We start from the raw sequence: 16,072 nt of genomic DNA, 5'->3' as shown, positions 1-16,072 counted from the left end.
GCGTCCATTAGTCGTATGAGAGAACAAGATTATCGTTGGTTCGAATACCAGATTCATCTTGGTAATAATTCGTGGTTTGTCAACACATTATCCGCGCTCATTGGGGTATATGTGTGATAAACGTCTATGTCAATTTGATATTTTCCCCCACATTACACATACACGCCATGAAAAACCGTTCAAAGCTGGGATAATACCCACCTCACGTTTCTGTTAATTGCAATACATTGGTGCAGGGGCGGTCGGGTAGCGTAGTGGTTAAAGCGTTCGCTCGTCACGCTGAAGACCCGGGTTCAATTTCCGACATGGGTACAACGTGTGAAGCCCATTTCTGGTGTCCCCCGCCGTGATATCGCCGGAATATTGCTAAAAGCGGCGTAAAACCACTCACATTGGTGCAATAATGCATCTCCAGTTATTAAGTATACGTTTCATTTCCCCTTTTGTCTTTTGTGTGCTGGAGGCACGGGTGGCGTCTAAGGCGTCGCGATTCGTAGGGCAGAGTTGCGTCCCTTGGGCATGCCAGAAACCTATGATTGTGGGTTCGAATTCCGGTTCGCCCCGATTATGTTTCTAGGTTTATCAGCACCATACCCGTGCTCGTGGGTTTCACCGAAGTGGTAAACGTCTGAGACCTGCATCACTTCAGGCGTTCCTCCATCATTAAGCTGACACGCCGTGATATAACTGGAGTAATGTTAATAGCGGCGTTAAACTCAACTCACACAATCACTCACTTTTGTGTGCTACTTGGGTGGATGAATGATTGCGACTGGATTACCGCCGTTGGAACCTTGTTTTGGATATATTATGGGGTGTCCGCTTAATTCAGCTTATTAAGTCTTCAAAACAACACTATGCTGAGCTACGAAACAGAATATTGTTTGTAGACTTGCGGAGTAATGAGTGACGATATCCTCACTACCATTCATGTATTTCTTTAAGATGTTTACACTTATGAAGCCCAGGCAAACCAAGAAATAATCTGTACGAACAGAAAATGGAACCCAAAATCATAGGTCTCTGGATAGCGAATTGCGCCACCTTAGACAACTGTGCAACCCGTACTCAATTACTCACATTTAAGACCACCGAACAATATTCGACCCGTGAAGATCCGGGGTAGAATAGGTCTTCAGCAATCCATGCTTGCCGTAAAAGGCGACTATGCTTGTTGGGTGGTCGGGTCTTCAGGCTCGCTGTCTTGGTGGATGCATGTCATCATATCCCAATTGTGTGGATGATGCTCATAATGTCAGTCACGAGATTGTCTGGTCCAGACTCGATTATTTACAGACCGCCGTCATATAGCTGTAATATTGCTGAGTGCAGCGTTAAACAAGAAACAAACAAACATTAAATATTCTTATAATTGATCTTTAATGCATGTTTCTAAGATGCCTTCAAAATATATTTATTAATGATATGTACGTATATTTATATCTAGCGAACCGATATGACGATGAAGATGATGATTAGTGCACTCTTGGTTACGTGTGCCATTACCCTGTCTTCCTCGCAAACTCTTACCAACGCCGACATCACCAGCATCTGCGCTGCAGTCAAGGAACAGGGCCAGTGTACGTCCTGTTACTGGTGTGCTGTGAGGAAAGACGGCTTTTCCTTGAAAGTGAAAGAGCTGTGCCGAGTACGTAACAGCCCGAGTGATTGCAGCCTGGCTCTTTCAGATTTCCCATGTTCGACCATCAGGACCTTCTTAAGCCAGTCTTGTTCTGCGCCCAACACCAGGGTACATCTGATCGTGTGTCCCATTGCTCAGTTGGCTGCTTCCTGCTTTGTAAGAAGTAAGTATTATTTATTTATTTAAAAAAACAACATATTTTATATATTTGGTTTATTTAGATACCTTATACATGAGAAAATCTGAAAACTTGAGCATATACTCCGGTGAAAATGTGATTTCATACTTCGATAAATGTAAGAGTAACATCCAGTCTTTATGGACCCGTGAAGATCCGGGTAAAATAGGTCTTAAGCAACCCATGCTTGACGTAAAAGGCAATGTTGTAGTTCTGGTTCGCCTGATGACGGGTCCATGCTGGATAATGCTGTGTATTGTGGAATATTAGACCAATGTACGTACGCCAGTGTTTGCTCGTTTTGTTATATACGACACTGGAATGCATCTCATGCAACACTATGACAGTTACGATCCATTTATGCTCAGGAAATACCGAGAGAAAAATAAACAACGCGGACTGCCATGTTGAATTTTACCGCGGTTTGGCATCAAGGACGTGTCGTATGGGTATGCAACCCGTGAACATCCGGGGTACAATAGGTCTTCATGCTTGCCGTAAAAGGCGACTATGCTTGTCGTTAGAGGCGACTAACGGGATCGGGTGGTCAGGCACGCTGTCTTGGTTGATGCATGTCATCGATCCAAATTGAGTGGATCGATGCTTATGATATTAATCACTGGATTGTCTGGTCCAGACTCGATTATTTACAGACCGCCTCCATAAAGCTGGAATTAGTTATAGTATCATATAATTTTTATCATTTTAACAGTGAATAATTGCAAAATGAATTAGTTTCACAAATTTAAGCAATTCTAATTGGCAGTGGGAATCTGAAAACCTGTGCATATAATCCGGTGAATGCACAAAATTCGTACTTCGATAAATGAATGTTTGGCCGGAAGAAGGAGCTGCGTTCCAGTTGACAAGTCACTTGATAAACTCTATATTAGGTCGGTGTCAGGGATTTCCTGTTGTTCCTGCGTTCCAGTTGACAAGTCACTTGATAAACTCTATATTAGGTCGGTGTCAGGGATTTCCTGTTGTTCCTGCGTTCCAGTTGACAAGTCACTTGATAAACTCTATACAATGTATTAGGTCGGTGTCAGGCATTTCCTGTTGTTCCTGCGTTCCAGTTGAGAAGTCACTTGATAAACTCTATATTAGGTCGGTGTCAGGGATTTCCTGTTGTTCCTGCGTTCCAGTTGACAAGTCACTTGATAAACTCTATATTAGGTCGGTGTCAGGGATTTCTAAAAAATCGACAGAGTAATCACTAAACTCCAAACAGGACACACCAACCTAAATAACCACCTAAAAAAAATTAAAAAACACACTACAGGTAACTGCCCACACTGCAAACAACCAGAAACCCCAGAACACGCACTCATCCACTGCACACACTACCTAACACATCGAACCGCATTACAAACCACCCTCAATCTAAACAAGGCCCTCACTCTAGAAGCAATACTAAACCCACAAAATAAACTAGAAAACTTCAAGGCCTTAGGCGTATTCTTAATCAAAACGGAACTAATAAAACGCATCTAAAAACACAATAACCTACCAAATCAAAATCACATAAACAAACAATCATCCACCATACCCAGCTCCCTTAGTTCTCCACCCCAACCCCATCGGCATCTATTCCAAATCTCAAAATTCCCAAATTCTATATAAGCAACCCCTAAAGCCCCCTCTTGGGTTGCACAGACCACCCTCGCCCCTTTCGGAAACACATTAAATGGCCTGGCCGGGCCCGTGTGCGAAATACGCATCAGGTTCACAAATACAGACAAGAAATAATTATATATTGCAAAATACCAGTGTTTGTTATTTTAGATTTGCATGGAATTTTCGAGTCGTGATAAAGAGCATTCCTTTCTATTGCCTTCTATTGCCCTTGACGTTTGTCGTGTATTCTTGCGAATGTCTCGATGTGGACGTACATCAAAACCATTACTTCTGCAACAGTGGGTTAATAAAAGCGACATAAACAGACGTGAAAAGGCGAGTGTATCCTGCCCCACCTGTATTACCAAGCAACCCAGGTTTGCTATAAAAGGCATCTATGCTTGTCGTAAGAGGCGACTAACGGGATCGAGTGGTCAGGCTCGCTGACTTGGTTGGTGCATGTCATCGTGTCCCGATTGCGTGGATCGATGCGCATGATGTCGATCACTGGATTGACTGGTCCAGACTTGATTATTAACAGACCGCCGTCATATAGCTGGAATATTGCTGAGTGCAGCGTTAAACAAGAAACAAACAAATGTTCTCTATGTCGTGATATGAGTATGTCAAACAAACACAACTGTGTCTGGTTGGAAAATTAATACAGGATACGTTTTTAATGGCACATGGAAATATACAGTATGCTGTGTTCCATTTCTTTCAGTTGTCCAGACAATGTGTGAAGCCCGTTTCTGGTGTCCCCCGCCTGATATTGCTGGAATATTACTAAAACAGGCTTAAAACCATACTCACTCACTCAGTTGTCCAGATTAGTCTGAGAGTTTAATTTTATTAAGAATATGTGATATTAATTGAATATCATATACCATATATGAGTAATGTAGGATAAGGCGAAGACTATAAATGCTTTAAGTATGTGGTCATTGAATTGTATTGATATTGTGACAGGCATTGCAAAATGAATTTTACCCAAGAAAATAATCAATTACTTATTCATGTCAAAAGACATCGTCAAAATTATTTAGATGGCAAACCTGAACGAAAAACGCGGATTCATAATCTGCATCAACACAAATGCACAATCCATTTTATGTCGCCAAATGAACGCTCATGACGCTCCATGCGTCCCAAACAAATTTCACGTTTTTGCCCAGCAAGTTAGTGAGAGGGGCTGCCACATGTGAGACAAAATTTATGGTAGTAACCAGCCATTCCCAGAAATCTCCTGTTTGTTTTTTGTGGAACTTGGAATTTTGAAATAGCTTCTACCTTTGATTGCACGGGCTGTAGCTGACCTTTGCCTATGGACATTCACTTTTCACTAAACTTATTGTCACCTTGTCTGCAGTGAGTCTCTCGAAGAAAGCACGGATCCTCTTCAGGTGTTCGTCCCACCCCATGGAATTGTTCATACTATCGTCAGCATAGGCTTTGACACCCAGAAGATTGTCTATCTTTGTCCAGCATGTATTGAATTTCCTTCTACAGAGTTTAAAGCTTGATTGGATTCATCCGGTAGGGGTGTTGTTTCACAGGCACATCGTCACCTACATCTACATCATGACACACTACATCTGTACGGCCAGATAAATCCGTGAACAAGTGAGGTTGGGTGGTTGACTGGTTTGTTGTTTTACGCCGCACTCAGCAATATTCCAGCTATATGACGGCGGTCTGTAAATAATCGAGTCTGGACCAAACAATCCGATAACATGCCTAGTGTAGCCTAGTGGTTAAAGCGTTCGCTCGTCACGCCGAAGACCCGGGTTCGATTCCCGACATGGGTACAATGTGTGAAGCCCATTTGTGGTGTCCCCCGCGGTGATATTGCTGGAATATTGCTAAAAGTGGCGTAAAACCATACTCACTCACTCTTATGCATTGAATTTCTTTTTCAATGTTATTAGTACTTTCGGAAGTGCTAGGCTCAAGACCAGTAACAGGATCAGGCAAACATCTTCCCATCTTCAGCCATATCTTACAAACTCGTACACAAAGTTATCAATCGTGACCAACTCGTGTTATTCCGGGACAAGCCGAATAGCGACTCGTGCCCCTCTCATGGCCTTTTTTTTGCGACTAGGTTCCGTCTTAGCGCAAACGGGCATACCTAAAATCAACTCGTTGCGTAATGGTTCACATATATTTCCCTATATATTATATATATTTCAGATGCAATTTAAAGCACATCGGGACGTGCGGAATTATACAGTATGATTGAACACATATAACTGTGTCTTGGGTATATTTATAGATGCAAGACATATGTAAAATCAAAAATTATTTCTGAGGGATTATTTGACAAAGAACTCGCATTCTGATTTGTCGTATTTTCGCACATAACATTCATCGAGAGGGGGGCGAGTCTTCTTGCAGGTTACGGAAAGGGGCGAGTGGTGACGAATGGCAAGGTTATGTATACTTTATAATTTCTACACAATTATGTATTTGTAAATGCCTAAATGTACAACCAAGTAACGTTAAAGGTTGTTTTCCTTCAGCGGAGGCTGCTGCGCCCATGGTAACTACGCCCACGGCAACTACAACCACGGTGCTTACTAAGACTACAACAACCATGCCTTCAATTCAGGGACCAGACGTCGCCTCCAAAACGTTCAGTATGCGACTATTTTCAAATCTTTTTTGGCGCTACCTATTCTGTGCATTGAGAGCTCGTGTTTGAGCGTAGATATTCTCTGAAACGTGGACGTGCTCGTGTTTGCCCGGTCATCGATACTTCACATTATATGTGAGGTGAGGTGAAATGGGGTCGCGTCCAAAATTATTGCACTTACATAGCGACGTGCACGCACGTGATTGTGAATGGTTGCTTGTGCTTACCCACTGAGATACCATGCCGCAGTTTAGCATGAATACCCCACTCTGCTTCAGTATACTGACTCCTAGCCGACCAGTACTTGTTTTAGACCCTGAATGCCGAACGCCAGGCAGGGTAACAAGTACCCTAAACCATCTGTTTTGGTCCGGGCGTCACTTAATATGGGATCACATAGAGTGCACGTGTCGTGCTAGAGTGCTGGAGTGTTGTTGCTAAAGTATATAAAACTCGGTGTATTTGGTCTAATGCAATGAAGGTTGTTTTTTTAGACAAAAATAATCTGCTGTGTAGATTGGTAAATGTATTTAACAATAGAACGTGCTTCCTTTGATAGACAAAAATAATCTGCTGTGTAGATTGGTAAATGTATTTAACAATAGAACGTGCTTCCTTTGATAGGTAACTTGATATTAAGTCGCGATCCGGGGTAGAATAGATCTTCAGCAATCAATGCTAGCCGTGAAAGGCGACCATGTTTGTCGTTAGAGGCGACTAACGGGATCGGATGGTCAGGCTCGATGTCTTGGTTGATGCATGTCATCGTATCCCAATTGCGTGGATCGATGCGCATGATGTCAATCACTGGATTGTCTGGTCCAGACTCGATTATTTACAGACCGCCGTCATATAACTGGAATATTGCTGAGTGCGGCGTTAAACAACAAACAAATAAAATGATATTACTGTCAGGAGATTGAAAGATTAATTTAGTTAAAACTGAGAGTTGTAAAATTGTTTGTACTGTCTTCATTCTCAGTGACCCCTTGCTCACAACGGTGTGTCCGCAACGACATAGTGGCCTCAGAATGCGGTGCTTCAACGCTGCCCGAAACGTGTACCATGCTCGAGGATTCCGCGTTAGATGGTCAATACACCTGCTGTACAGGTTAATAAAGGTATGGAATACACTTCACGTAAAGGTTTATTGTAAGATCCATTTAACAAATTTCGCTTCGTATATCAGACTTACTTCACTGTTTTTGTGATTCGACAAAGACGATAGACAATGTGGGTCTGGATCAGTCTCATGTTCATACTATTGGCACTGCTGACATGTCCTGTCAAGCAACGAATTGGAAAGCAAATCCAGTTAAAGAGTACGGGACATTATTTTATTTTTGGGTTTTGTTGATAGCAGCATCTCAACTTTCAACTCGCATTTCGACAATGAATTAACCGAACACTACACATGAATGAGAGCGAGTCTGGTAACAACTTTGAATTCAAATACAGTAAACTACGGTTATAACGAATTCAAAAGAACGTATACATGTAGTTCGTAATAACCGTAGTTCATTATAAGCATATATATATAGATAGATAGATAGATAGATAGATAGATAGATAGATATGTTTGTTATATCGGTCAGTTCGTTATAAGAATGTTTGTTATAATAACAATTAGAGTAAATATTTGAACAAGATATAATATACTCTTCCAAAAAAGAAACTTGACATAGATGTAAAACCACTTTTTGCCAAATATCTAAAATAATAACACTAAATGAGAACCAAATAAGTCGAACAGAAAGATGATGTGTCTATAATTCGCGAAAACACATGCAAAGCACATAAACGTAGCGTTTGGGGATCAATTTTACAGCTTCATCCAAACGCAACCGCCTGTAAAAATCGTACAGCACAGGATCCTGCATTTAGGCATGCAGGCCCCCTGCTGAATGGGTAGAAAAATCCACATCAACGGCTGTTCATACAGTCCTTATAACGGTAGTAGAGGCGGTGACATAATGCCAAGACTGAATGCAGCTCAACGGAACAACGCCACTGGGAGATTACAAGCTGGAGCAACTCTGCAAGAAGTGGCCAGGCACTTTGGCGTATCCAGACAGACAATCTCCCCACTGTGGACCCGATACAACAACACCAACAGAGTTGACGACAGACCAAGGTCAGGAAGACCAAGGGTGACAACCCAAGTACAAGATCGATACATCCGGCTGCGACACCTCCGAGACCGCACTACCACAGCCACCTCTACAACCACACATATCCCTGGGGTACACGGAATATCAGATCAAACGGTACGCAACAGACTGAGGGAGGCTGGACTTTTTGCACGAAACCTGTTCGACGTCATGTATTGGTGCCAACAGAGGGTTAGATGGGCACGTGCAAGTTGGAGAAATGTACTGTTTACTGACGAGTCCCGTTTCCTACTCACACGTGCTGATGGGCGCGCACGTGTCTACAGACGTCAGTGTGCAGCAGGTTGTCCCATTTGGCGGCGGGGGTGTCATGGTATGGGCCGGAATTCATCACGGTGGTAGGACGCCTCTCGTGCATGTGGCAGGTGCATTGACAGGTGTGCGTTACAGAGGCTTGATCCTACAGCCTTACGTTCTTCCTCACGTCAACGTTCATGGCGGACAGTTCCAGCAGGACAAGGCGCGACCGCATATTGCACGTGTTTGTCAGGACTTCTTACACCACAACAACATCCAGACATTACCTTGGCCAGCCCGGTCACCAGATTTGTCCCTGATTGAGCATCTGTGGGACGAGTTGGATCGACGCCTTCGCAGAAGGAATCCACCGCCCCAAACACTTCCGGCGCTTCTTGATGCACTTCAGCATGAATGACAGCACATCCAACAGCGGGTTATTGACAACTTGATTGCATCTATGGATCGTCGGTGTAAAGCGGTGATTGATGCACGTGGTGGGCACAACCGATACTGACAGTTACTGTACCCCTGTGACATTAACTGTATCATGTACGTGTGTCTGTCTAGGTGACACGATTAATGTTTTGAACATTGTGTACATTGATCTTCAAACAGTGTTTCAATTATGGTTTCTGTGTCCTATTTTGAAACAATCGCATTATATTACATTTTGAAAGTCTGTGTCAAGTTTCTTTTTTTAAGAGTATATATAAAGAACAATATAGTTCAAATTACTATGATGGAGTACATGATGTATTAAAATGTAGGTTATTAAAATGTAGAAGACACGTGAAGATCCAGGGTAGAATAGGTTTTCAGCAACATATGCTTACCGTAAAAGGCGACTGACTATGCATGTCGTGAGAGGCGACCGGTCATGCTCGCTGATTTGGTTGATGCATGTCATCGATCAAAATTGGGTGGATTGATACGACAGATGTAAATCACTGGATTGTCTGGACGGTTGCATCCCATTAGTAAGACATCCCATTAGTGAGACACCCATTGTAAGACAGTGGAGTAGGTGGGATTAATAAAACAAACACAGCCAGTCTACCCACTTAACAATGGTCACAGCCCATGATTAGCGCATTAATTAATAAGAGTAGGCCAGTAATTCTGTTTGAATATTCTCAGGAAATAAATGAGTTAGGAGCTAGTAGGAGCTTACTCAAAATGTTGTGATGCATGTTTTGTTAAAATTTACTTATTACACATAGAAATACCCCCTAGTCTGTGAACATTTCAATCGGACCAATGTCCCCTAGAAAATGGCACTCCCCAGGGCAGTATCCTCAGCCCCACCCTCTTCAATATAATGATAAACGATCTATTCGAGAGCCTATCCCCTAAAGTAAACACATCAAAATTCGAGGATAATGGAGCCCTCTGGGTCCGCACTAAAAGCATTAAAATGGCCCAAAATTTACTCCAAAAATCTCTTAATAAAATTCAACAATGGGCTGACAAATGGGGCTTCTCCCTTAACTCAGGAAAAACAACAGGAATGGTATTCAAATATAAAAACATGACACCCGCCAGCTAAACAACCAAACAATCAAATTTCAAAAACAAACCAAATTCTTAGGACTTATTTTCGATGAACATCTCACCTGGGATGCTCACATCCAAAACCTAACAACTAAATGCAGTAAAGACCTAAACACCCTAAGATGCCTAACTGGCTCTAACTGGGGAGCCTCCAAAGATACCATCCTCTCTCTCTACATATCACTAATTAGATCAAAACTAGACTACGACTGCGCCATATACAACAACCTAAACAACTCTCTATCTAAAAAACTTGACTCAATACAATATCAGGCTTTCAAGGTAATTACACGCACCCAACATGGCACCTCCTACACTTCACTTCAGGCCTTAACAGGAGAAATGCCACTAAGTCTACGCAGGGAACACCTAAGCTTAAATTTCTGGGCCGCGTCCCAATCAAATCCTCTCATCCAAAACTTAATAAACCAAAATATCACCCCCAAAAACCAAGCTCTAGCTCGTAAACACCCCTTACTTACCACAATATCCCAGAGAATAACAAACTCCCTAAATGAACACCAAATAAAAAATCTTAAACAAAACTGCAAACAATCAAATATCTTCACCCCTAAACTTAAAATACCCAAAATAGACACAACACTAGCTAGCCAAATAAATAAACAAACCGACCCAAACATAGCTGAAACCACCACACTAGCATACATACACGAAAATTGGCCAAATTGGTGTCACATTTACACGGACGGATCTTCAGATCCGACCTCCAAACACACAGGTTTCGGAGTCCATACCACACAACCAACTAAAACCACACAATCCTTCCGACTCCCAAACAACCAATCAATATTCACGGCAGAACTAATGGGCATGGCCTCAGCCCTCCATAATCAAGAATCCAAAAAACACAAAAAAATCCTAATACCTACCGACTCCCGACTCCAAAACAAAAATACCAAAAACCGACCTAAATTAATAAATCAAATACTTAAAAGCTCCAACGACCTAACTAAGGCAGGCAAACAAATAACCTTCTTGTGGATACCCGCCCATGTAGGAATATACGGTAATGAAAACGCCAATAAGGCAGCCAAACTATCCCTCAAAATCCCAGAAATAAGCTTAAACTTATCCATCTCAAAATCAGAAATTAAAAGCGTAAGCAAGCAAAAAATCATCAAAAAATGGCATAACCTATATCTAAACTCAAATAGCCAAATCAAAAAAGTACTCAGCAAACCACTAACCAAACCAAAAATTCTCTATCCATCAAAAAAATCGACAGAGTAATCACTTAACTCCAAACAGCACACACCAACCTAAATAACCACCTATAAAAAATAAAAAAACACACTACAGGTAACTGCCCACACTGCAAACAACTAGAAACCCCGGAACACGCACTCATCCACTGCACACATTACCTAACACATCGAACCACATTACAAACCACCCTCAATCTAAACAAGGCTCTCACTCTAGAAGCAATACTAAACCCACACAATAAACCTAGAAAACTTCAAGGCCTTAGGCGTATTCAAAACTAATAAAACGCATCTAAAAACACTATAAACTACCCAATCAAAATTACATAAACAAACAAACATCCACCATACCCAGCTCCCTTAGTTCTTCTCCCCAACCCCATCGGCATCTTTTCCAAATCTCAAATTTCCCAAATTCTATATAAGCAACCCCTAAACCCCCTTCTTGGGTTGCACACACCACTTTCGCCCCTATCGGAAACACATTAAATGGCCTGGTCGGGCCCGTGTGCGAAAAACGCATCAGTCGGAAAGCGCATGTTAAATCTCCAAAGTACGTAAGTAAGTGAACATTTCATGCACAATCATGGCAGGTTTGCAGCAGGTTGAGTTCATTACCAGTCAAAGAGGTACTCTCCAGGTCCTCTTTCAGCGATATCTCCACTACAAGAACAAAGTAAGACAAACTGGTACTCACTGGCGAAGTACCGTTAAGACCTTGGCAAATGTACAACAGTTGGAAATTTTGTTAGAAATTTCACTGTACACAACATGTGCAACCAGGTTTGACATTGTTGTTTTAAGGTGTCTCACAACTGGGCTGTCTTATTAATGGGAGGAGACCGTCTGGACCAGACTCGATTATTACAGACCGCCGTCATACAGTTGGAATATTGCTGAGTGCGGCGTTAGACAGATTATTCAATACATAATACATAGGCATAATTTGGTACGTGATGTACATGGTTGGATGTTAAATTAAGTTACACACTTCTCATCATGGATCATATCAGGAAGTTTAGCAGTGTTATCCTTTAGTCTCTGCTTAAATAAATATAGAAATAACTGCGGGTCTCTTGGGAAATTCATGCATATGAAAAGCCTTATACATAATAGATTTCTTACATCTGAAACCATTTTGTAACACTGATATGGTTATATAGCAGTAACTTAAGCCAATACTTAACTAACCTTTATTGGCTGGCTACAAAGAGATCACTACGTCCTGTTTCACCAAGGACTGCCTTGTTTTAGGCAAACTTACCATGCCATAGACCATGACAATCTAGAGGAAATCATAAGACATATACATTTATAGTATGTGACTACACTCATTTTTCATGTTTTGCAACGATACCACCATTTCTAAAAACTACAGCATTGGTTTTTATGATGACTTACTTCAAGACTCCATTCAATCTCATCAAAATCAGGTCTTAGTTCTCGCTACTGCTAAACAAAGATCTGAGGACATCCCATTACGTGTCACGTCAGACCGACTTTGCGCAAACTTTGACCGACCAATGGAATGACCAATCAGAAGGCAGCTTTCTCGTTGCTTACGGCGCTAATTTTAAATTGGCAACTACATGTACCCTTCAAAACATATTTTGACAAATTCTCGATTACAAACTTGAACCCAAAAAGACCCATTCTGGAATGGCTAATAGATGGTCTAGATTGTAAGGATTCGTTTGTTAAACCCGTAACTATCTTTCGGAATACCCAATTTTAAAGTTTTTTAGGTTGCATGATTAGAAATCATATTCCGTCACTTAATAATCTGGTAAGCGACGCTGTGATTGGTTGGATGAAAGGTCGTTCTGAAGTGACCCGTAATGGGATGTCTTCAGATCTTTTTTCAGCGGCAGCGAGAACTAAGGTCTGATTTTAATGAGATCTAGACTCCATTTACATCAATCACACTGTAACACATTTAACTGTTTTAGCCACTTGTAACATCTGACAGATGCATATATATTTTGCAAAAGTACAAACATTTACCACACCAATTATTTATAAGTATATACATAACTTTTTTTCCTATCAACATAGTCAGATGTTTTTTTTTAAAGTCAATAAATCCAAAATAAAAGCGACCTCTGGTTTTGCACAAATAAACTGACGTCCAAAAGCAACTTTTCCAGAGTTTGAAATCACTGTTGCTCAAATGCAGCAAAACATACATGCATGAAGTTAAGTGTATTAAGAAGATCAATATATCAACATAATCAACACTGAAAATGACAATCATACCGCGACCGAGAATGACGTCAGAGCCCCCCCCCCAAGTTGGGTGTGGTACAAAACTCGAGCTTTCAGAATCATGGACAATAGGCAGAGTACATAAACAATCGCTCACGTTCAATAACAAGTCATTACAAGTCAAGACATGTCGGGTGAGCGTGCAGGTCACGGCAGGACGTTGACGTTGTTGGCTGTGAGGAAGTTAGTGACAATTCTGGCTGTATGGGCTCTAGCGTTGTCGTGCTGATAAATGACACCATGTGGCTGCTATTGGAGAAATGGTAGGGCAACTGGACGAAGAATGTTATCCATGAAACGCTGAGCTGTCAAGTTTCCGTCAACGGTGACCAGCGGTGTCCTCTCCTGCCCACAGATCCCTCCCCACACCATGACACTCCCTCCACCACATTGTACGACCTCCTGCACGCAACTGGCCGCCGTTCGTTCACCCCTTCGGCGGTAAACACGTTGTCTTCCATCAGCCCTAAACATACAGAATCGACTTTCGTCAGTGAAGACAACCCTCTGCCAGTCACGTCGTTTCCAACGTCGTACACTCCGGGCTCATCTCAATCGCAGACGATGATGTTGCGCTGTCAATAGCTAACCTCTGTATGGTCTCAAAGCTCTGATTTCATGAGCCCTGAGTCTCCTGGCCACTGTGTGTCGACTAACCCTGTGACCTAAGGCATTTGTTGCCGATGACGTCACTGTCAGGAAGCGATTTCGGAGATGCAAGGTACCCAAGTACCGGTCATCATTGGGCGTGGTCACCCTGGGTCTGCCTGTTCTTGGCCTGTCAGCGGTCCACTCTGTCTGTCTGTAACGTTGCATCAAGTTGGTAACGGCTCAACGGGAGCAAACGAAGGTTCGTGCAAAATGGGCGTGGGTGGCTCCCATCTTGTTCACGTTGTTCGACTGTGAGTCGTGGCATTTCTTTTGTGTTTTTTTATCACTGCGGATGTCTGACTTGCCGTTGCAATCGTTTTATACCCTTACCCGCACGTGCATTTGCAGTTGTCAGTGGTGCACGTGTTTTTCATTTTTTCGCGTGTTATCTCGCAAACATGTAAAGGAGGACTAACATTTTCTGCATACACTATTGTTGTATTTAGGTAATGTGTTTTAGATAGACTTCATCGAAAAAAATTATACTTTGTCTGAAATTTATATTTTCATTTGGTAACGTTTTTTTTTGACGTCAGTTTATTTAGAACAAAGAGGTTGTAAAACAAGCAAGTTATCAACAGAAGAGTAGTTTGGCCTGAACCCTAATTGAGAATGATTAACTTCCATCCATATTCATACAGCCATACATAGCCTTCATTAATTTATTTATTTACTTTTTGTCATTATTCTTATTTAGCCTTTACGGCATCAGCATACAAATTAGAACTGAGAAAAGTCTTGCTAAACATGGTGAATTTCCTCTCGGGATCGATCTGGATGATTACGAGAGAATCAGTGTGTTACACATGTATTCCTTATGCGGAATGACTGAGTTCTGTCTATCTTCTAAGATGTAACAAACTAAAATGGAATTAATCATACTCAAATACATTCCCGTGACCATGAAGAGGTTTCTAATAGTTTTAATTCCTCCGGTGGCTCATCAGAAATGTCAACGGCTTGACAATTAGAAGGATTGGCGTTCGTATCCAAGATTGAAACAGATTTCTCACCCCAACGTATTTAAGGTGCACAGTCCAAAATGAGACATAGAAGTGAATGGGTCAAAACGCCTACAGTTGACATGAAAGCATCCATTGGGTGCTTTGCCTGTGATTTTGTATCGACATTAGATAGTTTCCAGCTACAGCTACAAACAAAACCAGTGAATTGTTTTAAAGAAAAACGCCTTGCAACAATGTATATTTGGTGGGGGAAGTTTCTTTCTTTTTTCAACAGTCTGAAGCATAATTATTTCATTAAAGAGTTTTCGGGGTCAATTTATTTTTTTCGATAAATTCACACTTTTTATTATGTTACATACCCACTGAAACTACAAGGCTGAAAACGGTGATGAAACCTTGTATGAATGATCCCACCTATGGTGTATCTAAAACTGCTCACAAAATCCTCACCGAATTTAACATGGCCCAATTATTTCAACTCAATCCAGGTGAGCTACAGTGCCACCCTGATGTTTGTATATAAAATATTTATTGTGATTTTCAGAGGACATATCAACAGGGGATCCTGAACTCCACCATATCAACAAGAAGTGTACAATTAAGACAAAATGGTTACTTGTCAAAGATCATATATCAATTGACTAATATGTATTTTCAAACCTTCGAAATGAAAATAAATTGATCGTGGAGCAATTTGCTTTCCGTCTTCAAAACAATAAAATAAATCAAGACGGTCTTACGTTTCTTGTATCTGACTTGTTCTCTGATAATATATGTATCACTTAGAACATTTGGTTCGGATGACAAACAGATGAAGTATGATACATTAGCATTGCAGCTGAGGTTTCTAAGGGTTCATGACGTGCTGTTCTTAAATAGTAACAGACTTTTCGTACATCATTATGTAGCCATTGTGATGTACGTTAGTAGT

General features: G+C 41.4%; 1 protein-coding gene across 3 annotated transcripts in view; it reads left to right on the top strand.

The window, feature by feature from the left end:
• LOC139465250 (uncharacterized) overlaps window positions 1-15,826 on the top strand; it is a 68,010-nt gene extending 52,184 nt beyond the window's left edge. For all 3 annotated transcript variants that reach the window (XM_071246926.1, XM_071246928.1, XM_071246927.1), the window contains exons 2-5: window positions 1,448-1,805; window positions 5,960-6,076; window positions 7,055-7,193; window positions 15,686-15,826. In XM_071246926.1, coding sequence (XP_071103027.1) covers window positions 1,457-1,805; window positions 5,960-6,076; window positions 7,055-7,188 — 600 coding nt within the window. In that variant the 5' untranslated portion in view covers window positions 1,448-1,456 and the 3' untranslated portion in view covers window positions 7,189-7,193; window positions 15,686-15,826. The remainder of the gene's footprint in view (window positions 1-1,447; window positions 1,806-5,959; window positions 6,077-7,054; window positions 7,194-15,685) is intronic.
• The last annotated feature ends 246 nt before the right edge of the window (window positions 15,827-16,072 follow it).

This window comes from Haliotis cracherodii, unplaced genomic scaffold (genome assembly GCF_022045235.1).
Source record: "Haliotis cracherodii isolate W230 unplaced genomic scaffold, xgHalCrac1.p SCAF_18, whole genome shotgun sequence".
NCBI classification, from domain to species: Eukaryota; Metazoa; Mollusca; class Gastropoda; order Lepetellida; family Haliotidae; genus Haliotis; species Haliotis cracherodii.
Note: the sequence above shows the minus strand (reverse complement) of the source record. Positions and strands in the feature narration are given on the sequence as shown.